Raw genomic sequence first — 27650 nt, 5'->3', positions numbered from 1 at the left:
AAAGCTAAGGAATCACTCGTTGAGTGAGTTGGAGTGCATAATGAATTAGATCGTTTATAAAACAACAAATTTAATATAACTAAACTATGGAATGAATACAAAGTAAAATACATCATTGAATCAAAATACAATAAATGGAATTACCAATTACATTCGGGCCCTATCCCGTAGGGCGATCAATCTATACGACTTAAATTTAAATATAACCTCATCGCGCAAAATCTAACACTTATGCGCGGAAAGAGTTCATATCAATCTAACAGATTTATACTACCTTCTGAATTTTTGTACTTATCTTGTATTTGAATGCTCTCTTCTTGTTCAGTATCAGGGAGACGTTTAGGAATCGTAATATCTATGGATGCGCTATGACAATATGATTGACATCTACGTAGTGGTCCTCTTAACTTGAAACGGCCTTCATCGTATATTATACGGCAAGTACTTCGTTCGATTAATTGCTTCCTATGGCATGTTCGTACTTTTTTGAACAGCCGGAAGTGGTCGAGAAGTGTCCTTTTTATGCGAGTCGACGGCTTAACAGATGGCCATGTCTCGGGTGCGGCCGCTTCTGACTGAACTTCCAAGTCGGCTATAGGGAAAGAAGTTTACTTCCTTTCTTTCGAAAATGACGGAAACTACATCCTTTCTTTGTTTAAATTCTCTCTGAAAAATATTTTTTTAGTCGAAAAAACAACGTTCTGTTTATTCACTAATTTCTTTAAAAATGACTCCCCGCTAAATCCCGATTCTCACATATTATTATCTAAATTCCAATGTCTCTGTTTCGTGTACTGGTCTTTTCACTCGTGAATAAAATACAGTCGACCCTATAAAAACTGTTGACAATTCCGTTTTATATGAATTCATTGTTGTACGAGTTATATTTTATAAATTCGTGTGCCGGGCTGTGAACGGCTCACATTTTTGTAAAATCTAAGTGACTCGCACAACATGGAATTCATATAAAACGGAATTATCAACAGTGTTATAGGGGGTCGACTGTAAATAAACAAATTTAAAAACAATTTCATAATATTACCAATAACCACTTACAAGAAAACTTTATGTATATATTTAACTACATTCAAAATTTCAAATTGTGTGCATTTCTTCCTGTTAAATTAATTTACGTATGTTAGAATCTATCACAGAACATAATTAGCCTGCAGATAAAAAATCACGCATAGAATGTTAACGTTTCGGAAATATCTCTACAAATCAATTCATAATCACTTGAAAGTAATCAAAATATATTTCTCAATTAAATTTTATTTGAGACATTATTAACATATTATTCGGCTGCAATTTAAAGAAAATTGTAGACTTTTAAACTCCAATTGTCTGTCTTTACTTTCTTTCGAAACCGTATCAGATAAGTGAAAGTGGAGACAAAGTATGAAAAGAGAACAGACCTTAAGCTTGGTTTAACTACACAAGAACTTCCTGTTTGCACAAAAAGTCACGTTATATTAATTCAAATATTTTTCCTGGAAGCTGTTAGATGATTGCCATGACTTTGTTGTTACCAGGATAAATAGCAATATTATACACAGGGGCAAGGCACTGCCAGTTTCATGTTCGAACTATATATTTTAAATAAATTAAAAATCCGAGCCCGGAGATTAAACCAAGTCACAATAAATAGTTTCTCTTTTATTATGAATATAAAAATCGTAATGTACCGTATTCGCATATGTATTGTTTCTACCACTTAAACTGGAGGATAACTTTATAAAATTTTTTATGTTTTGATAGATTAGTGTAAATAAGAGAAGTTTAAATCTAATGTGTATATGACAATGAAAATATCCTGCAATAGTCATTAATATACTGTATTGGTAGAATGGCAGGTTATCACGAAAACTTTTAAATTGCTGCAATTACACGTTTTTCTAGAATTTCTAATAAATTACGAAATATTCTATATTATAGCCACGAACGTAATAATAAAATGGAGTATTTTTCAAGTACAAACATAAATTATGTCTTAAAATGTGTTTAATCTATAGCACTGTTGGTACACACAATTACGATAATGTGTGATCAAGTAGACTATTGATTCTGATAGATCTATTCATTGTCTGTTAGTACTGTATATTCTGGTAAATGATTTAAGTTCATTACTGTTTGCTTTTTAACGCAATTATTAAGATTCACATAAAAAATTGTATTATAAAGTTGTAAAAATTACGATATTAATATCATAATAGTGAGAAGCATCACGATAATTTTATTGTAATAATTATAAACGTAATTTTGAACGTTAATTCACACAACTTTAATACACTCAGAATAATGCAGATTAAAATATTTGAATCTAAAATTCAGTTAGATATAGAACGGAAATAAATCATGTTTTGTTATCGATTTTGAAAAGTTTATACAACGAGACTTGTAAAAGGTGTTTTATAAATAATTAAAAATACATTAAGAATGTAAAAAATGACGCTTATAGAAAGTTTTTTTAGTGAATAGAAACTCCACTGTAACATTACAAATTCATGAAAACTAGAAAGTTCAAAAATTTTTTCTTTAAGTGTAACTGCCTAAGGTTGCATGGATTTAGGTAATTAATTTTAGCAGCATGTAATAATATAGCCTAAATGACTGATTTTAATTGTGTGAATTTCGAAATGGACTATAAAATGATTAAATTGTTTATTTTGAAAACTTTTTGAATAAATATTACGATATATAATTATATAATTTAACTTTACTGCAATAATTAAATGTTTCGATGTTTAACTACTAAAATAAAGTACAGAAGAAAGTGTATAGAAATAATAAAGTCGAGATAAGTATAGTAATTTTAACCTTCACGAGCTGTGAATTTAATGTCAATTATTTTCATTTTTTTTAATATAAAATTATTGAAAGAGAGAAAAGGACAAAGGATTTACATAATATTCCAATAAGTTTTTAATGACACTAATATAATTCTCTCAAATTTCTGGAAAATTTCGTAAAGGCCATATAATTATATTTTATAAACTAAACAATAAAACGATTTATTATTCTGTGACACTAATTGCTGCAAAGGCTTGGTTTCTCATTTATAATGTTTTGTTGAAATTTGATTTATAGTTAGTTTAATTGCTTTATTTTATGAATAAAAGTAAACGTAATGAATTAATTACTAAAAACGCTGTCGTAAAATTCAGTCATAGAATGCCTAATAGTGATTAATAAATAGTATGAGATTATGAATATTTAAAGCTAAAATATTCTAAAAATTACGTAGAAAATTATTCAAACAATTAAATATAATATTTCGATAAATTTTTATCAAAGCTAAAAATCAAAAAGGACAAGGAAGAAATGTTTCCTGTGTTGATAGTCAGTTCTCAAGAGAGATTTTTTCTCTTTATGGCTAGCTAAACCAAAAAGACTCATCATGACACCCAGTCAGATTATGTTAATTTTTAATATCTATTGGAGGAGAAAATGGTTTAAATAGGGGATATGCCCCAAACTCTGGAATCATTGCACATGATTATATCCTTCACAATTTGTGCCATACTTCCTCAGAAATAACTTCAGCTTAAAGTAAAGGAATTGTTATCAATTACATTGTAAATGAGGTAATATATTATTTATGTAAATTAATAAAATTATTCATATCTCTCATACTAGAGACAAGATAGTTAAGATATATTTAATTTTGGAATAGTCTATTTGTGATCTGATTTTATTTTATTTTATATTATTAAATCTTGTTATTTCTTTGTTAATTGAGTTTATGGCCAGACATCCTATTCCTTTACCTGTTCACTTCTCACTCGAAATAATTAAGCCCACATTTTTAAAAATAGCAGTAGTAATTAAATCGCAAGTTAAACCGCGAAAATAATAGTTTAACTGATGTCAGTCTCGATGTAATCAAGATCACACGATCTTGATCTTCATTTCCATTCGATTGAGCCATCCTTAGACAACATGAACTTACATAAGTTATAATAGGGAGCGTATTGCTAATCACTTCGGTATTTTCGGTATCACTTCGGACCTTTGTATTTTTACATTCTGATTTTCAAGTTTGAAACTCAAAAAGAACCTCACATTTTGATGTCAGTAAACTGGAATTTTTGTTTAAAAAGATCGGCTTGTCCTTTATAAACAGGTTGTCCGTTTTAGATAGGTTATGGCTCAAATGGGTCCTCATAGACAGGTCCTCTGGTCACAAAATTAATTTTCAGATAAAAATGTAGTAGCACTGATCACATAATTAATTTTTCAATCACAAATCTTAATTAAATTAATTTTATTTTAACAATAAGGCAAAGTTACTATGGGGCCGTCCATAAATTTCGTAAGGTGTTTTGGGGTGGGTGGGGGTAAAGGATTTCTTACTATTTCTTACTCAGGGGTAGGGGTAATAGATCTCGTCTTACGCAATATTCTTATTTTTAGTTTTTTATCTCTTTGAGTGGTGGCGTTTTGAATTTGGCTTCAATTTGGCGGTTTCTATTAAGAACGCTGGTTGTCTCGTGTGACGTGATAGAGTAATAACGCTAGCAGATTTACGCTCTACACATTTTCTGTCATGGGAGAAAGGCCGTGTGGTGGTTTCTCTCTCTTGTTTTTTATTAGAATAAGTGCACCATTCCTTTGGGTTGTATAACACTAAGAATACATAAACCAAAATGCATAATACAAAGTAAGCATAAAATTAGTATTCGGCTTTCAGTGAAAACTAAAATGTAAAACCAGAAATTATAAATAGTCTTTTCTTTCATATTTTTTAACATCATTGTAAAAAGCATGAAATAGTGGTTTCTGAACAAGCTTATCGAGTGGACGTGGCCACCCGAAACCAAGCGTAAAAATTTCTAATCTCAGAATAAGTGTATGTTGATCGTAAATTGGACAATGATAGATCATATAGTCGACGGTGTCTAGGTTTTCTGTACACAAAAGCAAGGAGCAGTTTCTGCCCGGTTATACATCGCTTGGTAGCTTCTAAAATTACCATGCTCAGTAAGTAGTTGAGCAGTAGCAAACGTTAAATCTCTAAGTAGTGATGAGAACCTGCATTCAACACTAGGAAAATAAAGTCTTGTTATTCTACCAGTTTTACTGCTTAACTACTTTTACTGGTTCCACTTTTGCATAACGTTGTTACGAATATAATTTTTAAGGCTGCTACGTGAGAGAGGGATGCGAATGTAGTCCAAATCAGTGTCCTTAGCCTCAAAGTCGTCTTTTTCATTTCCTAGTATGCCAGTATAGCCAGGAACAAATATAGAAGTTATCTTATTTACATGGTTTTTAATATGGTGCTGGATATATGCGATTTTATTGCTATTGCAATTGGGATTTAATAGAGCTTTTAGGACAGACAGAGAATCACTGTAAATGTTGATAGACAGAGTTTCGTTTGGTAGTGAAGTGGCCCACTGAACAGCTTGGTAGTCGGCATCTTCTTCAGCTTAATAGATGGAGGTATGTTGGAGGTATCTGTACCTTCTAACATATTTTTGGCAAAATATGTCAGTTTGGATGAAGATACAGATAATTGAGCCGAAAAGAAGTGAACTTTTGGACCCATCTGTGAAGATATTAATGTCTGCGTGATTATCCATGGAGGAAGCAGATGACACCAAATAACCTTGTTCACAGGATGATGATCAGAGATAGTAGGGTAATTGCAATGTGGTAGCGTATGAACAGCCGTAGATAGGAGTAGAGATTGTTGTTGAGCCTTGACGTTTGTAGTTCTGATGTAGTAGTTTAGAACCTTTTCTACGATACATAGTGGCAAAGGAATAAGCTCCGCTAGTATCAGAGAGGCATTAGTAAAAACTGTTCTGCCGCACTTTGAAATTCTGATGTCAAACTGGCTTTGAAGAGAGAGTAATTTACTTGCTACTGAACTTTTATTAGTTACATGATCACAGCCAGAGGCCGCGTAAAGTAGCATTGGTTGTATTGCCCCATTATATAGAGTTTTATAAGCTTTATTATTTAGTCCCCAAGTGCACCTAACACATTTTAGCAGCATGTAGTTTATTTTCTTGGCCTTAGCCAAGATGTAATCAATATGGCAACGGAATATAGTTTCTTTCTATTCTCTCTTGTTTTATCTTGTATGATGTTTCTTTTACACATGCTCAAGCTAGTCGATCTGACAAAGTTTTTTGCGTCTTTTGCGAACATTAAAATTAATATAAAAACAATTATAATGACGTTGATTAATGATGATGATAATAATAATAATATTGTTAATAATTAAAAAATAAAGTTCTTAAAATAAATTGTTCATTCGAATTCATTAAATTTTTATATTTTAAAATGTGTTTACATAAAGTCTTTTATAAATATTAGTACATATTAATTAACTAGTTAATAATTATATATTTCCGACCTAAGGTGTTTAGGGTTTCATTAAAAATTTTTTTTGGTTAATTTAAAATCTTTCTATAAAATCATGCCAAAATATTACGTAAGATAGGAAGGGGAGGGGAGATAAAAAGAAAATATTACTTTTTCTTACACAGGGGTGGGTGGGGGTCTAGAATGGCCGAAATCGCCCTTACGTAATTTATGGACGGCCCCTATGTTAATAATTTCTTGAATATTAAAACTAAATTTCGAAAAAAGTTATTTTAATATGCAAGAGTCTAAGGATTTAAGAAAATTAAAACACGACAATTGTATGAATTAATATAACACGAAAACGAAATTATTTTTGAAATTGTTTTATTTATATATGAATAGATAAAATAAGTTTATTTTATTTATAATTTTCCAGTTTTTCATTCACTTTATCTAAAACATGACACATTTCTGCAAGTAAGTGAAGTAATAAAGTTTGTTGATTGTTGACAATATATTACTGGTCTAGAGCTTAGATGTCGACTGTATTTTGGTTACATGAAAAAAAAGATTTGTGGGCTGTCTTGTTGTGAGTGAGAACATTAGAGACGCAAACTCGTTATTTACTCACATTAAGAGTGAATTAGTCAAATTTTAATATACTAAAAATTAGAGGAACAAACATACGACGGTGCTGCATTAATGACCAAACAACATAATGATGTGAAAGCTAGAGTTAAAGAAGTCTCGAACCGTGCTATTTTCGTATACTCTTATGTTCACAGATTGAACCTAACTTTCTTTCAATTTTTTGAATATACAAAAGAATGTAAAATATTTTTTCAAACTGTACAGGATATTTTTTTCATTTCTAAAAAAATTTAAAAGTCCTATGCCTTAGAGCTGAAAGTGAAAAAACGTTTTTGTTTTTAGTCACACCTACCAGATGAAATTACAATATTGTGAACTGAGTGATGAAGTACAAATTAAAATTAAAACGTTTGTTTTTGAATATGGTTGATAGTACAACTGCTGTAAGAAGCTTATACAATTATTTAATAAATTTTTATTTTCGCTTTATATTACTAGTTATTTATCAAATAAATGCAGTCAGATATTGTATTTAATTAATGAATTACAAATCAATTCTAATAGAACATATTGTGTTAGTAGAATAAAGCAGTTCATTGACTTATTACAAGAGATAAGAAGAGGCTGACTGATTTCATTTGGAATGTTTCGGAAGGAAAATAAAAATTTTTCTGAAATTCTATCGAAAAAACGAATGAAACTTACTAATATTGTGTCTACAAAGGAATCATATAAAAGTCTTTTTTATAACATAATGGATACATCGATACAAAATTGTATTGAAATATTCAGACATAAAATTTTCGAAATTTTTATCATTTTCAGATGTTAATAATTTTAAATATTACGTAAAACAATTTTTTCCGACAGAGTTTTAATTCTTTAAGAAAATTTTATCACAAATTTCTTGGTTAATCTAAATGATGTAGTGAACTGCAATATTTATATCTGTTCTTTCTTAGTTGATTGTTTATTTTTTATGTATGTATTTTTTTTATTTTTGACACTTGGAATAGGTTAATGGCCACAGTGTCGTTTAGTTTAAATAAATAAATATACACGCGTATCTAGACGACATTGACAAGTCCCTCTTAGAGATAAAAATATAACTGATGACAATCTAAATAAACATGTACAAAAAGTAATATATGATTTAATATCATTATTGTTCACCTTACCATCTACAAGTGTTTCTGTTGAGTGCAGTTTTTCAACCATAAAGCGAATTGCTACATTTGCGAAGATCTCTCAGTCAGAGGAGGAAAACTCCTCAAAAACAATTAATCTGGAAATTAATACAAATGGAACATTCATAAGAAAATTCTTTACTAGTCAAATGTAAGCATAAGTAATTTGTGAAATATATTACTACATCACGAATAAATTGAAAACAAATAACTTTACAGCAGCTAGCTATGTTTAGTATGTCATTTTACCAGAAGTATTTTTGTGCCTACTAATGTTATACATACGCAATGGTAATTTCTGCCATAACCTTTCTTACCTCTAATCAGAAAGTGGACAGCATCAGCAATAAAAATTGTAATAATTAATCTATCTATTTGAAACAAACTACATATTTAAAATCGTATACGCAATCTAGACAATTCTCCGTTAGTTTTCACATTAATACAATGGTTGATCGGTTAACGAACAGATCGATTAACGAACAGATTAAATAACGAACACTTTCGCAAAAGATATTTATGATCGGACAACGAAGACTTTACTAAACAAACACAAGAATAAGCGACGTAAAATAACGAATATCGATTGGTCTTTTCTTGTCTTCAGGCAACAATTCGAAACTTTTCGGAACGCGGGACACGTCGACATCGACATTTAACCCAGTATATTCTGATTAGATAGTATTCTCCCGAATTTTGAAACTCTCCCTTGTAATTCTAGCCTTTTATATTTCTGACAAAAACAATTTTTTTACGTTTTCTTCTGAAAAAGAAATTTAATTTCGATATCTGCTATTAAAGATCTTTTGAAGAAGTGGGAGTATGTCAGAACAACGGTCTTAAAATGGCAGCTAAATCAGGTTGAGGTTAATAGGCGTAGGGATCTCTACAATTACAATGCTATTAGTTACTTCTCAAAAATCATGAAAAAGACAGAAAAGCAATCGACATTGGGCAGATTCTTTAATCCCCACAAACGGAAAAAACATTACTAATAAAATGCAGGATTGTGTATTTTCATTATTACATATGAATAACGTAGTAAAAAAATATACCGTATTTTGACGAGTATAAGTCGCTGTCAAGTATAAGACGCACCCCTATTTTGAGACAAAAAATTTAGAAAAAAACTGTTTTAATGGTATTGTCTAAAGATGCATTTTATTCGATTTTTTATTCAAGAATATGACGGATGGATGAATCGATACCTTTATTAAACTGAAATAATCGTCATTTCTTATTGTAAACTCAGAGGTCATGTGATGACAGTCGACAGAACATGGCGGCGATGACTCTTGTCAACTCTGATAATCTAGGTACTCTAGCCATTCGGTTGAGGGACCATCTGCTTAACGGACCATTGCACAGGTTGGTCCGTAGAGTGGACCACTACTGTAGGTAATTTCACTGTAAAAATGGTTACCTGTCGAGTATAAGATGCACCATGATTTTGAGCCCCCAAAAGTAGTAAAAAAGTGCGACTTATACTCGTCAAAATACGGTATATGTTTTATAATTTGGGGGTCTCCAGAACGAATTAATCAAATTACCATAGAAACCTATGGTAAATCGATAATCGATTAACGAACAATTCGGATTGCGAACAAATTATGTTCGTTGACCGATCACCCACTTTATTCATATGAATTCTAAAAATTCGAAAATAGTATAAAGTACACATTTACATTTGATTTTTATTATTTAAAATATATCATAAATGCACATAATTTTTTAGTTTTTTAAGTAATTTATTAACACAAAAATACTTTGACCATTAGTATACAAAATATTGATATTTACTCTTAGAATGTTTCATTTTGTTTGACAAAATGAAAATTTCTAAGTATTCATTATTAAAAAAGTGCTATAACATGTGAATACATTTTAGTATATGTTAAATTTCTTCATGTAATATAAGTAATTAAAACATCGGTTAAACACAGCTCAACATAATTAATAACCTGCTTTTCACAATCTGTACATATCAGTCGGATTGAAGCCGCATACTTATGGTCGTTATTTGGCAATTTTCGACTGAAGCTTTCTTCTTTGATCTTGAACCTAACAATTTCATAGCCAGAAAGTTTAGAGGAGCTTGGATAAAGATGTAGTAGATGAAAGATACAATCAGCGAAAGGAACAGCACCAGTGTGAACATCATCCACTGAAAAAAAAATTAATATTAACAACACAATTAAAATTTGAATGTATCGAAAATGTTCAACTAATACAACTCAAATTGTTTTATTTCTAGATTATTTGCTGTACTTGTTATTTTTACGAAAATTATCTGACATTTTAACTTAAAATATACAGTGTTTATTCAATAAATCCTTAGCCACTGTACACTTATTTACTTCAACATAAATACTTAAAATATAATTTTAAATCATATTTAGCAAGTTTCACTTTTTTTAAATTTCAATCCAATATTTTATAAATGTTTGTTTCGCTTGAACAAGAAAATGTTTATTGTGATATTGTTAGAATGCCGAGCTGCAATTTGTAATTATATTTTTAATTTAAAGAATTTAAAATATATCATCTCATCTTGAAATTAGTAATGGTTTGCGTTTTTAAATTATACTTTTTCTTTAACAATACACTCGGGTTTGTCATCTATCTAACTGCTCCCATAAAAATTTATTTTAATACGAATTAATATTATTTCTTACGCATATGATTTAAAAATTGATAATTACATATTTTTATAACCTTATAACAATTTTATGAAAAAGTTTTACGAGTTATTTATTATTATAATTAAATATTTCATTACTTATTCGTTTATTATACATTAGTCATATTGCTCTATTTGAATGAAAAATAAAATTACTTCATTACGTAAATTCAATCATCTATCTTTATATTCTATTTGATAGCAGACTTAAAATGAATTATAAATTGTTTATCTATGAAATAATTATGAACATTATTGACGAGTCATTGTCACTTTATATGAAGTTTCGACGTCATACGTTTATTTATCAACAATCTTCGAACAATTCTAAACTGTCATTCACTTGTTTGGATAATGTTATTTCTATTTTATTGCAAAAATTTTCACATGAAGCCACACCGAAATGCTGGGGTAACACATGTACCCGGCGCGCCTAACGGAAGAAGTTTTATAAACTCTCCTATTCACACTCAGATTCTTTAACATTATAAAGTCAACACACCTTAATACTGAGAAAGCACATTTATTCAGCTAAACAAACGTTTTCAACCCATTTCATAGCCATCATCAGGTTAAAGACGTTCGAATCAATGGCTTTTCGAACACATTCAAATTTTAAATTATATTAGAACATATATTAAAATAAAATTAAGTAAACAAGCATAACGAAATTAATACAATAAATAAGTAAATCAAAATAAAATAAAATAAAATGAAATACAAAATACGGAAATTCCCCACAATGCAATATGTAAACATTTTTTATATAGTAACTCAGGTTTTATCGAGCCTGTTTGATGTATACTCTTACGAGTTCTTTCTGATTTTATATTTCCATGCCGACGGTAAAATGGTTGCATCTTTATAATTTAAACATTTATCTGTTAAGCTAGATCTGTATATTTCACACTTCTCTGTTGTGGATGCAAGCGATGGCGAGTGCACATCTGCACTCGCCATCGCTGATATAGCTGAAATAGCTGAAATAGAAAGAGGGCTCGTAGGTATTAATGAAATTGACAAAGACTATTTCAGATGGAAAGCAACGTTCATAACCGAAAAACACACAAAGAAGCATGGTGAGGAAGCTGGCATTAACCACGCAAGAAAATGGTTGAAGGACAATAATCTAATAGTCAGTAGGGCTGATGAAAGTAAGCATATAGTGATAATGAAGAAGCAAAGATATAATGAAGCCCTAGAAGACTACATAAGAAAAACAGAATGTGAAAGAGCTGACCGTGGTATAGTAAGTAAAATTGATAGAAAATTAAGGAAATTGGAAAAATCGCCCATAACATCAATCTTCCCCTTCCTGAAAGGAGCTCATATCACCAGCCCAAGTGTACCCAGGTTGTTTTGGTTTGCGAAAACGCATAAAAACAACAACGAAATTAGGCCAGTTGTAGAGAAATGTAAAGGACCCACTTATAAGCTGGAAAAACGTATGCATAAGTACTTGTCGGAGCTGATTGAAGACTACCAATTTGTCACAAAAAACACGTTTAACTTGATAAATGATCTGCATGAGCTATCGTTAATGGATAACGAAGTTGGATCTGTTATGGACTTCGAAAGCATGTATCCATCGATAAATCTGGCTTTGTGTTTTGATGCACTGTTAAACCTATTATGTGAGTTGCACCCGAATGCATCCAAGTATCGCAAGAACCTTGAGATGATGGCAGATTTTGTATGCTTTCAATCATTTTTTGGTTTCGAAGGTAAAATTTTTAAACAGTTAAAGGGAGTCCCGATGGGCAGCCCAATGTCTGGCCTGCTCTGTGAGTTGGTTGTAAGAAAAATGGAGCACAGTACAATTATCAACTTTAACGAAGACATAATCTTATACAAAATATACGTTGATGATGTGCTTATTATATGGAAGAACGACACAAAGATAGAGCAATTTTTGAGCCAAATGAATTCCAACCAGCATGGTTTAAAACTGAACCTGGAACAGATTAGTAGCAACGTGTTACATTTCTTGGACATTAACATCAAATTTCAGAACGGATCACTGTGCACAAATGTGTATATCAAGCCTACTCATGATCCGATATATATACCATCAACATCTAATGATCCAATTGCATACAAACTCTCTGCCTTTAGGGCTCTAATCAGAAGAGCGTTTCTGTATTGCTCTAACATGATGGACACGATAGAAGAGCTGAATAAAAGTAAAGAAGTGGCGAAAGTGTTGGGATTTGGAACAAGATCTGTAAAATACCTAATTACCGCATACAACGATTCTAGAAAGGGCAAGAAGAAAAAACCGGATGGAAGCAGTAACATCACAAAATTCACATATAATAAACGTCTATCTCCGGTTATGAAAGAAATTACCAACTACAAAAACACCAATATTGTATACAAAAGAGCTCCCACCTTATATACGTCGCTAAGAAATGACAAAGAAAAAATTAATGAAAAAGAACAACCAGGAGTGTATGCAATACCGTAGTAGAATGACCAATTAGGAATAGATAAAGAATATATAGGAGTCACAAATAAAAATCTTAACGTAAAGATAAAAGAGCATAAGTACGACGTAGCAAAGAGTCGATATACAACAGCGTTATCAAAAATAGCATAGACAGATGGATCCATAGTTAAATGGGAAGAGGCCAGAATCATTGCAAATGTGCACTCGCCATCGCTTGCATCCACAACAGAGAAGTGTGAGATATAGAGATCTGGCTTAACAGATAAATGAATTATTTTTAAAAAATTAACAGTTAGACATAAAAATTCTATAGTTATTTTGTAGGGTTTATATCTATCATATGAAAAACAAAATATTAAGGAATTATAATCAGAGGTTCGTTTTCTTGGAGTCTAATATTTTTAAAACTCTTTCTTAATTATATTTAAATAAATACTCGGTAATATAAATTTAAATGTATAGAAATTAATTAAAATGATAATATTATTGATAATAAGTTAACATTAAATGGATAAATGTAATCATATAAATTTTTAAAATATATTTAAAACTAATCTAATCAGTCACTAGAATCAATGATAATTTGCAAGCTTAGGCATTTAATAAGCTGTAACAAGATGAGTTGTAAGTATATTTTCTTTTATATCTATACATAATTGATATATTTTTAAAAAAATTTACAATATATAGTTTTTTTTATATGTCTCTATTTAATTGATATATTTTAATATAAATTAGATTTTCTACACTCAAAAATACTCAAATGGTAAGTGTTAAAGTTATATTTTATTAAAATTAATACTGTGTATTATAATATAGTTTCTGATATAGGAGTTATCATTGACTTTGAAGCTTTCACGATTCAAGATGAAAATCTTCCATTCAACACATTATGTAGACAAATTGGGTTTGCAGCAAGACATAAAAACGATTTTGGGAAGATAGATTTTTACAATCAATTTATTACTTTTGATAATTTATCACCACGAGATAAAAAATCTGTTACATTTGGAAATTTCTTTCACGGTTGTATTTATCTTATTAAAAACAATTTTGGATATTGGGAATGTCATAGTAAAGTATATGAAATTTTATTTAATTTATATAAAAAGTATAATATAATTTATTACAAGGGAGATTGGATATTGGGAATGTCATAGTAAAGTATATGAAATTTTATTTAATTTATATAAAAAGTATGATATAATTTATTACAAGGGAGAACAAATTGAATTTAATTTTTTAAACTTAACAGAAGCAATATATAATATAAAAATTCCATCATTTGATATTGAAAAGTTAGGCGTACCTAAATCCTCGAAAATTGGCATGCCATGCCCATACTATACCTATTTTGTTGCTCACTGTTGTCTATGTGATGTGTTCTCATATAAATTTTANATTAATTAATTTATAATATATTATTTAAAAATTTTTAAATTATAATAATCGAATTTAATAAATTAGGTCAGTAGCCAGGTCGAGCAAATTTGTTTGTTTATCGAACACAGCTGGATAAACAAACAAATGATGAAGTCTGTTTCAAATGAAACGGCTATGTCTCTTGTTATATGTCTTACTTTTACTATATAAATTCGTTAAATACTACATAAAAATTTTTTAAAAAATCTATTTTAAGATGTAATTTGCAAATAAATAAATAGTAATACTAATACTCTCAAAACTAAACATGTATTCTACCTTTAATTTAGTGCTTTCGTATGGATGTTTGCACGGGGGCGACTTTCGGGTGAACGCTTTCTTAGAGAACTTTCTATGAGAAACTGACCTTTATTTAAATGTTACTGACGTGAAGATAATCCAGAAAACTCCACGTGACAACCTCTTTGACAAGGCACTAACCCACAACCGGTATTCAGTGGTGTTTCTATGGGAAACTCGCCTCTATTTTCGGATTTTCTTCACGTTAGTAACACCTAAAACTTCCCTGGACAGTCTGCTGACAAGGCGGAAACCTATGACCAACTACTAGCGTTTTATCCACTCGGTCTATTATTGGGCCTTTAATTTATTGGTAAATATTTTTATATAATGGGTTCGATGGGATGTGGCAACATAACGCATGGAAAATCTACCAAGGTGGGATGTATCCAGAATGATTTTCTACGGGAAACTTTTTCCTTAAGCTAATAGGTATTTGACACGTGAAGAAAATACGGTAAACTTCACGCGCCCAGCACGTGAAATATGGGGTCACTTTTCCATACAAACCCGCCCGGATGGTATACTTGTCGCTTGCTTTTTTATTAAATTACGAAAACTCAACACTTGGACGATCTGCCTAGGGGAGATCCTTCGGTTATATGGGTAATGGGTCTTATTCAAGAGTTACACAAGTGAAAACTAAGCGGAAAACTCCACGTGGTCAACTTGTTCTGGCGAAGCGCGAACCCACGACCGAATTACCAGGGTTCGGGGAACGGAACCGCTTGGCCACTAGTGAGCTGGTACACGTGTCTCATTCCGTAAGTAAATAAACCGTAAACAGACTTAACTATATTCTATATCATAAGTAGCTTTTAAAAAATTTTCTTCATTGGGTTGTAAACAGTCTTTAATCCTGTGTGGTGTTAATGTCTACACAAAATTAAATGGTTTGTATCTCCAATATATGGTGCGTAATAAAATATAATATTGTTAACGTTAATCGAAGAAGAAATTTCACACCCAACTCTATTTAGTAGTTAGTAAATATATAAATAAAAACTTATACGATCATCATTCGGAGGTGGACGTTGTTGACGGGTTCTTTTGTATGCATTTTATACAGAAGCGTTGTAGATAAAATCGTTTTTATGTGGTTGTTCTTGGTAGTGGATCTTTATTAGAGAGCCCACAACATTACAATTACTGAATTTATAAGTGAAACAAATTCGATGTTATGTTCAGATTATAATTGACCTCATTCAAACATACTTACCTTTACGTTTCTACGTATATCACTAATTTCAATCAGTCAGCTGTTATATACCGGTACATAATAGAGGAAGGTACGGTCATCGGTCAATAAATGACCTCAAAATTTTTACATTTATCGATTCGGGACCTTGAAACGTCGCAAACTTGCAGGTTTTTTTTTTGCTGTGTGTGTCTTTATTTGTGTATGTCTATGTGCAGAAAGCGCGATTTTGTTCACCCCACTTTGAAGTAAACCTCTTCGTTATTTTCTAATAATTTATTATGTAAAAAGTTTTTGAATAAAACCACTTAAGAGATAAAACGCCACAATTTTGACTTCTGTTGCGATGGTTCCTTACTCGTTGATTAAATTTTATTCATAAATTTTTAATACATTAGCACTTGAAAATTAAACAAACAGCTTTACACTAAGATAATTAACCATCATTAAATACTACACACTATGTTCACTAGCCAATACAAGTAATTGTATTGTAGAAAATACACGAAAAATCAACTTTTATTTCTGTCCTGACTTATGAAGGGCGAATAACATTAAAACCCTATTTTTAACTTTAACTCAAAGTAATAGGTTATCCAATCTGATGGTTATAGGAAGTATTAAAAAGGGCCTTTAGAAGAAGAATGTGTGGTCTACAGACTCGAATTCACATGTAATATTCCAAGTTTCTATATTGTCGGAAATTTTAGCAGCTGTAAGATTAAAATTTAATTAGTAATTCTTCTTTTTTCATCATTGTAGTATTNTTCTAATTTAATTCGTAAATCAACATTATTAATTAACAGTTTAGGTTGGTGTGATAAATCAATATGAAGCCGTCTGACTAAATCAATTAGTCTATTTTGTTTACCTATATTAAACTTTTAGCCATTCCTTCATAATTTTCCTCTATGGAATTGATATGTTGTGCAGCATCTTTAAAAAATAATGCACTTGTTAAAAAGGTGTCTTGTGCTTCTTTTGAGTAAAATAATAAGGCCTCCAAAATTGCTCGATATGGATAATTAACTTGTGAAATTACTTGTTTGTCATTTAGAAAAACACTGCATTGAGAGAACAAACTATTTAAAAAATAATTGACAGGAGCAACTTTTTCATCCGCAGCAGTATCTGTCCCGTTTTTATTTACGATTTTTGCTTGAACATGTAGATAAATTAAATTCAGATTGATATAATTTTCACCAGAACCGGATACATAAAATTCCATTGGTGCTCGACTATCCGAAAAATTGTCGCAAGAGGATGAACTATAACTTTTGACGTATTGGCAATAGCTAGTTGAGTCGAAACAATACTGAATAAATCTAACTCGGTTTTGGTGCACGGACAAGAGTGTGGATCAATTTTCTCATTCAGTAAAGATATCTTTTAGTTTTTCGCCTTTTATTCTGCAACTGAATTAATATTTTTATTGGTTTTTTTTAATACCAGATTCACCATGTACTTTTTTAATTACATCATCTTTAATTTCGGAACCGATATCTTTTAAATGTGATTTTGTAGATTCTTTAAATGATTTTCCACTAATTACATCTGATCCAACATTTGGTGCAAAGTTTAACGCTTTTCGTCCTAGATATTTTCCTACTTTACTAAGAATAGGAATAGATGTACGAAATAAATCTCCAAAAAATCCATATTCTCGTTGTATTTGCTGTCCTGCAAAATAATTCCCAGTTCCTAATTGTTGTGTGAGAGGAAATCAGGTCTGAATATCGTTCCTCCCGCCTGATTACAGTAATAATTTATACAATCTTTAGGATCGAGCACCATTTTGTACTTCTCAAAGATGAACTAACATTAGCAAATAAAATTAAGCACTATTTATAATTGTTTAAAAGATAAAACTAATAATGTTTTGCCTTCAAAAAAGACAATTTCTTTTCCACCAGTGGTTCTCAACTCGATTTCGATAGTATCGATATAATTTTTCTTCAAAGGAAAATATAAAGGTGAGGNTTTTGACATAATTAGGCAAAACAATACGGATAATTTAAATACTGGTGTATTGACAGCTGCATGCTGGGAAATTTTTGTCTTATATATAGATGAAAATCTGTAATAGGATATTTTTGGTGTTTTAAACTATACTGTACCTACTGATTAGTTCTAATGGATAGGCCTGTCTGGCGAAATGCATTTAGGGAATTTCTCGACGTAATAAAGTGTTTTCTCAGCACTTGGGTTTGCCTTTATTTTTAACTTTTATTTTCATTATTTACATAATGTTTTAGATTCAGGTTAAATTGTTTAGTGATCTTTAAGATTTTCAGGCTGTATTGACAAGGCTTTTTTAAAGCATATAGGCTCAATTAATTAATAGTATTTCATTTTTTTCAGGCTACGTTGTTTAATCATTTTCAAAGATATGTTAACTTGCTGTATGCAGTATGTAATCTGTTTTCAGACTCAGTTGATTAGTCATTTTAGGCTCAATTATGTAGCACAGGGGTCACCAAATTACGGCCCGCGAGGTCAGCTCATCTGGCCCTCCGCTACACTGTGATACAAATGAGCTAAAATATAATTATTTAAAAAAAAATATCATAGATTGTAGTTAAACTTATTTTAATCTTTTATACATAGCAAGTGTCTTTTTCTTTTGTCTGTGCCTTCTCACAAGGGAAGTTGGTGGCCAGCAATTACCACTGTTTCCTTTTGTGACTTTTATGAATAATTTCTTTTATATCCAGTCCCGTCTTTTTCTTCTCCTTGATCTTTTCCCATCAATTTTGACTTCTAATGTGAATTTGGAGATTTCATACTTCTCCTTCTCAATATGTGTCCACAGTATGCTACTTTTCTCTTCTTAATTATATTTATTAATTCTCTTTTTGTATCTGCCATCTGTAAAACTGTTTCATTTGTGGTCCTCCTTGTTCGCTTGATCTTCAACATTCTTCTGATTGCCCACATTTCAAAGGCCTCAATTTTCCTCTCCAAATCTTTCCGTGGAGTCCATGTCTTACATCCGTGAAACAAAATGGGCCAAATGTAGCATTTTAGCGTTTTTACTCTTAATTGAAGCTTCAATTTCTTTTCACACAGAATGTTTTTCATCTGATTAAATTTGTCTTTAGCCTGTCTAATTCAGCTTTTAATTTCTTTCTGTTAAATTGTTGTTTGAATAAAATCTTTTTCCTAAGTAGCAGAAGCTGCTTAGGAAAGAAGGGAGAAGAAGAAGAACTTAGAAGAACTGCAGAGAGAAGAATCTACTTGTTATAGGTCTTTCCCTCTGCATTTTATGCACATTGTCTTAGTATTGTTTGTATTTATTGTGAATCCCATTTCTTCACTTTTTTTATACTAGTTCGTTTAATAATACCTGTAGTCCTTTTTCTGATGTAGCGAGAATGACTATATCGTCTGCATATCTAAGATTGTTAATGATTATTCCTTTAATCTTTACACCTTCACAGTATATGTAAGTTTAAGTAAAACTGACAGAATTGGCCCAATCTGATTTTTACATCTTACAGTAATATAACTTTTAAGAAAATCAGTGAAATAAAAAAAATTCGGTGACTTTTTGCGACTATGGATATCAGAGTGTTTTTTGTGTAAGTACAGTACCTGCAATAAAACCTTTACAAAAGCGATTACGAGCTTGCTGCAGCTTGTGTTTGTGTATTAGTTAATAAATACGCTGGTTGTCTTTATTTTTTTGTGTATCAGAATACTGTATTGAACAACACAGTTATGTGGCCCACTGTGATTAAAAGTTTGGTGACCCCTGATTTAGCAGTATGCACAGACTTTAAGCTTAATATAACAAGCTATTGTAAGAATCGAGGGGTAGAGCGGCGAGCCCCAAACCATACTTTAATGTTTTCTAAGTTCGATTTAGATCCTAATTTTGCTGATTCGGGCTGTCAAGAATCGGATGTTTAGACGAATTATTGACTCCTTCTATCCGGTATTGTTACTCGTCTTACCTCATAATTTCGTTTGTTTGACAATTTGTTAACATTGCCTGTTGTGACTGAGGTTGTAACCCAAGTCTTAACCTTGTAATAATCGTTAATTTGGAGTGATATTTGATCGGGTTTTTATCTATCAGGGAATCGTGAGAAAAATGATGTGTGAGTTTTTCCATTTCGTCATCACCTCACCTCACTCACGTCTCAGTCAACCCTTTCTCGGGTAGAATATTAGAATATTTTATTACTTAATTATTTAATTATTACTTTAACAANAGGAATAAAAAATTTTTCCACTACATCAATTTCCTTAACAACATTTTTATTTTTTTCTACTAAAATTATAAATTGATCTTTGTAAAATCTAGGATTTGATAGATATTCCTTGGTCTCTCCTCGCAATATTAAACTTGAACTCTGTTGCTTAACCTCTGTACGGCCGAAATCGTCCGTGAATATCACCAGAGACGGCCGAAAAGTGTTAGTCGCCATTTTAGTCCTCGGAGAGGAACGAAGCCGTCACCCATTTTACTAGTCACCCATAGGATAACCTTTTTTGTGTGTGTATTAGTGCACGATCGAGCCTGGATAAATCAAAAGGGATATTTTGACTGGATATTTCGCCCCTGGATACATCCTAAAAAAGCCCATAAGAAGAACTATTATCTTGTTCTCTCCGATTCAACACGACCCGACTGAGATATCTATTACTGAAGGTATTTATCACCACGCGAACCGAATGTTAACTCTCTCTCTCTGCGATAAAACTTTATCCAATTTATATTTTAAAATAAACCCTTGTTAATTGTTAAGTGTATCTGAGCAACTTCCACATGTTGTCTCTCCATCAGTTAATCTTACGAATCCGTCTGACCCCGTACGGGACCGCTCGGGCGAATTTGTGATGCATCGCAGTCTCGACTTCCGTGTTTTGTTAAACACGATGGTGTCAATCCTGACAGGGCACCAAAAAAGTGCCGAACCGAAAGGTCACATATATATCGACAACCACAGATAAGCTCTGGTGGAGGTCGCAACGACAAGCCGAGAAGACACAGACAGAGAGAAGCGACAAAAACGCTAAATCATTTGATGTCTCTTGTCAAATTCTCTGCCGCGATTGAGAAAACGTGGCATCTATTTGTTAAACTTTTGAACACACTGCTGTTAGCCAGTCATATGCAAGGTTCTCTTAATTTTAATTTTTTTGTTTGATACTCTAATTTATATTGAATGGCACTACAGTGAACCGTGGTCTTTTTTTGAAAACTTTCGTGCATTAATTGCGAGTAAACGAAAAGATAATTGTTTTTATTTTTCTTAACAACAGTTCTGTAAAATACTTTCTGGAGTGATTTCAGCTGAAACTAAGTGCAGTACACTTTTGGATTACAAACAGTTAATTAAACCGTTTGATATTTTAAAAATTAATGACGACGAGAAGTTAATTTTGCCATTAAAACTAGGAGAAACAGTACAGTAGAGCGTCGTTTATCCGAAGGTCGGTTATCCGAAACGTCGTTTATCCGAACAATTGATTCGGATAAACGACGCCCTACTGTCTTATGTTACCAATAATGAATTGTTCAGTATACTATCCGAAACTCATATCAGAATCGGCTATGGGGAAAAAACACGTATGCTTAAAGTATTGCAAGTTAAATACAAAAATGTTACATATGAAGTTGTAATGTTGTATTTAAATTTATGTAAACAATGTCAAATGAAACGTAGTGGACCTAAAAAAAATATTGTTGTAAAACTAAAGGCTAGTTCGGAGTTAAACTCAAAAGGTCAAACTGATTTGATAGACCTGCAGTCACACAGGGATGGCAATTACAAGTTCATAATGGTATATGAAGACCAATTAATTAACGAGGTTTATTCAGGTCTTTAAAAACCAAGAAAGCTGAAAAAGTGGCATATCATCTTCTTCAAATATTTTTAACATTTGGTGCCTCAACTATATTGCGTTCAGATAATGGTAGGGAATTCAGTAATCGAGTCATATCCGAACTATGCGCTATCAAAAAGATGTTAATCTAGTTAAAATAAGTTCTTCTAATCTTATCTTAAGACATATTTTGCAGCTAGGTTAATTAAATTGCCAGTAAATACAGGGTATTGTGCTGACTTTAGCCGGCTGTATGATCCAAAATTGCTGCACATCTGTGTAATATGGGATCGAATTGGTGATGTTCTTTGTCACTCCACGATTAGAGCAGTCACGTGCTCCACTAATTGTTTTGATCAGTACATTATATGTATCTATTTTCAGCTTATTTGTTAGTGTCGAATTTTAAAACAATTTTATCAATTATTATTTACTTGCTTTTAAAAATGCGTGTGTTATAAAAGGTCGATCATAAATATAAAAATGTATATTTTTAAAAAATGCTTAAGTAGTTAGTTTAATTCTTAGAATGTAAAAAGTTTTATTTTCCAAAAAGAAACTTGTGGAGCTGGATCTTTCTTTTTTGCCCTCAGGCTCAAACTAGTAGTACGAATTCCCTCTCAGCTTAAGTCAACAAACTGTATTCAACATCTGTGTAATTTCACCATCCATTTTTAAAACTTTGAGGCATATTTAATAATTGTCAGTATTAATTTCTTTTAAACTAAGTTCTTTAGTTAATCTTCAGCTATTACAGGCAATTTTAATACTTTTATGTAAAATTAACTACCAGTATGCAATCCCTTTCAGGCTAACTTGATTAATCATCTTCATAGTCTACAGGCTAAGTTGATTAACATCTTGACCATTCGTTTCAAAAAGTTATACCCAACAAGTGTTAAGTATAACTTTTTGGCTCGAAAAAGTTCGGCAATGCATGACCCAGTTAGGTGAGAGGAATTACGAAACTTCAATACCGAATACAGTCTTTATTTTTACATATCCTTTTAGGCATTAGTTATCCTTGAAGATACATTAGTGTCATGTGATAAAAATTCATAATATAACTGATAACCTAACAATTGGCCCCTTCAGATCACCAGAGATTTACAAATAGTATAAACGAAGCATGTATATAGCATAGTAACGTCGAGAGCATACATACAAACCAAAAGATTATAAGTAATATAATATCTGTCATTTTATATAATAGCGTAATTAGGAATAATTACGCTGTTATATAGAAGCCAAAATGACAAACCAAACCTTCAAAATATGTAATATCATGTCTATTTGTTTGCAGCAACGAGAAGCGTGGGCGAACTGTCGTGAGAAGTACTGCTCTCGAAAGCAATTTCCATGCGAACTGATCCCTATTTAAATGTTATAAACGTGAAGAGACCCGAAAAATTCCACGTGACCAGCCCTTTGGTGAGAGTCGAACCCACAATCGACCACTCAACCACTGATAGATACCCCAAAGAAGGGTATCCATCAGTGGTTGAGTGGAAATTGTACACGTGTACACACAATATCTAAAATTATAGTTGTTATCCACAGTACTATGATNTCGTCATCACCTCACCTCACTCACGTCTCAGTCAACCCTTTCTCGGGTAGAATATTAGAATATTTTATTACTTAATTATTTAATTATTACTTTAACAATCGAAAAAAGGGTGAAATCTCACACCATGTTTAGCACTTTTTGAATAATTCGACTACCGGTTTGTAACACTTTCAGGCTCACTTAACTAGCAGTATGCTATCCATTTCAGGCTAAGTTGATTAGTCATTTTCAGTCTATTCAGGCTCTACTAACAATCTTCAACAATTTCAGCTTATGCTGATTTGTAGTATGCAATCCCTTTTAGGTTAAGCTGATTTAGTATCCTTCGACATGTTCTGGATAAATGGTTAGGCCGCCTGTAACAGTTTCGGACTCAGTTAATTAGCACTATTCAATTTTTTTCAGGCTATGTTGATTAAATGTTTTCAACGATTTTTGTGTCAATTAATTAGCAGTGTGCAAGCTTTTTTCAGCCTATCGACAAGCCATATTTAATACTTTCAGATAAACCTTCTTAGACACTATCAGGATAAATTAATCAGTGATCTTCTTGTACTTTTTCAGGCTGGTTATTCAAGATATTTTCACCCCGTTCGAGACAAGTTGAGAAGCCATCCTTAACAACTTTAGGCTATGTCAACTTACAGTATAATATCCTTTTCAACCTTAGTTGATAAGTTATTTTTAACACCTTTTTTCTAAGTTCTCTGGATATCTTTAAATATGGCTAGTCAAGATACTAAAAGGTATTAAAGATGAGTAATCAACCTAGCCTATAAGGGATTGCACACTACAAGTTAGCATAACCTGAAGATGTTGAGAAAGACTAAATAAATTAGCCTGAAGAGGTTGCATTCCGCTAACTTTAACCCTTCAGTCTTTTGCTTATGTATGCAGGAAAAGACTTTCTTACTGGGATTGTTTTTCTTCCCTTTCCTTTTAAGGAAAATGGCTTTTGTCTGCAATTTTTTTTTTCCGAAGACGGACTTTTTGAATGATCAATTTCCCATCTTTTCTATCAGTACGAGTATTATTAGGAGTTGGGGTTTTTCGTGTTTTAAATTTCTGCTCCTCACTTCCTTGGATCTTCTTTTTATATTTTTCTTATTTTCTACTTCCTAACTGTTTCATTTGTGGTCCTCCTTGTCCACTTGATCTTCAACATTCTTCTGATTGCCCACATCTCAAAGGCTTAGTCTTCTTTGTATTTATTGTGAATCACATTTCTTCACTTTTTGATACTAGTTCGTTTAACAATATCTGTATTTTTTTTCTGATGTAGCGAGAATGACTGTATCGTCCGCATATCTGAGATTGTTGACGATTATNACGACAGTTTTAAATTTAAAGTCTTGGCACTTAAATAGGATAAGAAAAATGGTTACACTAGCTTAGATAATAGTAAATTATTCAAAGACACGAAAAGTGTAATCTAAACTTATTTGAGTGACTACTAAAATTGGAAGGTAAAGAAAGAAGAAATTACCTGATGATATCTGGCCTTCCAGATAATGGAAGTAAAGAGGATTCTGTTGTTTTTGTGCAAAATTTGTTTGAAGATAGTATAAACGTCTCTGAAGTAAATATTAAGAAGTCTTATGGAGTTGGTAAGTTTTCACACTTACAAAAAAGACTTGTTTTATGTCAGCTGATGAATTCGGAAAATAAAATAAAATAATGCTAAATAATCACGTTTAAAAGGTGGTATAAAAATTAATTCTCGTTATAATAAATTAATTGTAAATGAGATAATTTATGCATGTTATTTGGATGGCAAAATCTATCAGGTTAAAGATGAAGAACATTTTTTTAGAAGTATAATTTCTAATGAAATGTATGATGAAGAAGAATGTCTTCCAAAACAATGTCTGTTGTGAGTTTGAGGATAAGTTTAAATATTTTATAACCCCAAAGAAGGGTATCCATCAGTGGTTGAGTGGAAATTGTACACGTGTACACACAATATCTAAAATTATAGTTGTTATCCACAGTACTATGATTAATGTTCAGGTCAATATGCAATTCTGGCCTTTCTAAATATTGGTGTTAATTACCTTATTATTCATTTTATGCTTGGATAAGAAAAAAAAAACAAAATATAAGTTTAATTAAATTCGTATCCGAGCATACTCAAGACGATTATAAATTCGATAATACCTTGTAAATTGCATCCCAACAATTAAGGAAACCTCTATAAATTCATAAATTATGTTATTATTAAATAATACACTGCAATAAAATACAGTAGAACCTCGATTATCCGGACTAATTGGGGATGAAGGTAGTCCGGATAAGGAAAAATCCGGATAATCGAAACAAATACTTTAATTNTCATTTTAATAATGAAAATTACATTATTTAATACATTTTACAAACAGAATAAGAAGTGTATATAAATATCCATTTATTATTAATTTACACATAACTTTCTCTATTATATATTGCTTATCTTAGAAGCAAACAAATTCCAATTATAATAACAAATAAAAAATGAATTCAACAACAAATTCTAATCTGTTAATGCCGTCCCCAAAAATTTTTAGTAATTGCAATTATGTATAAGAAAAATGAACAATTATTTATTCACATTTAAGGTGTAGATAATTTGAATATCGGTATTTGTAAAGCCCTAAAGACTTCCAAGTATCCAATAAATCCTTGTAATTTTCCAATAATTTTTCTAAGAATGTGTTCACATCGTCACACTTTATATTATTTTTGGTTTTTTTTAGATAAGAATTGTCGATGCATTCAAAAAATTCCTTTATGCTTCTGTCTAAAAAGTCATCACATTGATGAATTTCTTCTATGACACATACAATAATTTCAATATTATTAGAAATATTTGGGCATGAATTGATTATGGTTATTAATATATCACATTGTTCACATTCAGGTATAATGGTAGTCACTTTGGGAGTAGTTGGTGCTGTTGTCTGTGTCGCCTCTGTTGTGGTCGTAGTAGTAATAATCGTAGTTGGAATTGTCGTTGGTGTAGTAGTTGTTTTTGTCGTAGGAGCGGTCGTTCTTGTTGTTGGAGGAAAAATCGTTGTTGTAGTTGGAGCGGTCGTTCTTGTTGTCGGAGGAGGAATCGTTGTTGTAGTTGGAGCGGTCGTTGTTGTCGTCAGAACAGTCGTTCTTCTCGTCGGAACAGTCGTTCTGGTCGTCGGAACAGTCGTTCTTGTCGTCAGAACAGTCGTTCTTTTCGTCGGAACAGTCGTTCTTGTCGTCGGAACCGTCGTTGTTGTCGTCGGAACAGTCATTGTTGTCGTCAGAACAGTCGTTGTTGTCGTCAGAACAGTGGTTATTGTTGTTGTCGTTGGAACAGTCGTTGTTGTTGTCGTTGGAACAGTCGTTGTTGTTGTCGGAACAGTTGTTGTTGTCGGAGGGGTCGTTGTTGTCGTCGGAGCAGTCGTTGTTGTCGTCGGAGGGTTCGTTCTTGTAGTTGGCGCGGTCGTTGTTGTCGTCAGAACAGTCGTTGTTGTCGTCGGTGGGTTCGTTCTTGTAGTTGGAGCGGTCGTTGTTGTCGTCGGAACAGTCGTTATTGTTGTCGGAACAGTTGTTGTCGTCAGAGCGATCGTTGTTGTCGTCGGAACAGTTGTTGTCGTCTGAGGGGTCGTTGTTGTAGTTGGAACGGTCGTTGTTGTCGTTGGAGCGGTCGTTGTTGTCGTCGGAACAGTCGTTGTTGTCGTCGGAACAGTTGTTGTCGTCGGAGGGGTCGTTATTGTTGTCGGAACAGTTGTTGTCGTCGGAGGGGTCGTTATTGTTGTCGGAACAGTTGTTGTCGTCGGAGGGGTCGTTGTTGTCGTCGGAGCAGTCGTTGTTGTCGTCGGAACAGTCGTTGTTGTTGTCGGAGCGATCGTTGTTGTTGTCGGAACAGTTGTTGTCGTCGGTGGGGTCGTTGTTGTAGTTGGAGCGGTCGTTGTTGTCGTCGGAGAGGTCGTTGTTGTTGTCGGAACAGTTGTTGTCGTTGGAACAGTCGTTGTTGTTGTCGGAACAGTCGTTGTTGTTGTTGTCGGAGCGATCGTTGTTGTTGTCGGAACAGTCGTTGTTGTCGTCGGTGGGTTCGTTGTTGTCGTCGGAACAGTCGTTGTTGTTGT

At 32.1% G+C, this 27650-nt stretch overlaps 2 protein-coding genes across 2 annotated transcripts; one reads left to right on the top strand and one right to left on the bottom strand.

Moving 5' to 3' along the window:
* The first annotated feature begins 11947 nt into the window (after nt 1–11947).
* LOC111638474 lies at nt 11948–13243 on the top strand. The gene has a single exon (XM_023384198.1). The coding sequence runs from the start codon at nt 11948–11950 to the stop codon at nt 13241–13243; it is 1296 nt and encodes a 431-aa protein (XP_023239966.1).
* Nucleotides 13244–26442: 13199 nt separating this feature from the next.
* On the bottom strand, nt 26443–27360 carry LOC111638473 (GATA zinc finger domain-containing protein 14-like; the record flags this gene model as incomplete). Its single annotated transcript, XM_023384197.1, has 1 exon — nt 26443–27360. A coding segment is annotated over one exon (918 nt), but the record flags the coding sequence as incomplete, so codon positions are not given.
* Nucleotides 27361–27650: the final 290 nt, after the last annotated feature.

This window comes from Centruroides sculpturatus, unplaced genomic scaffold (genome assembly GCF_000671375.1).
Source record: "Centruroides sculpturatus isolate CEXI.00-Female unplaced genomic scaffold, Cexi_2.0 scaffold1140, whole genome shotgun sequence".
In the NCBI taxonomy this organism is placed as follows: domain Eukaryota; kingdom Metazoa; phylum Arthropoda; class Arachnida; order Scorpiones; family Buthidae; genus Centruroides; species Centruroides sculpturatus.
This window is presented reverse-complemented; position numbering and strand designations above follow the sequence as displayed.

Bases quoted from the DNA above. Each gene is read 5' to 3' on its own strand.
- LOC111638474 (XM_023384198.1), top strand. From the start codon at position 11,948: ATGAAGAAGCAAAGATATAATGAAGCCCTAGAAGACTACATAAGAAAA.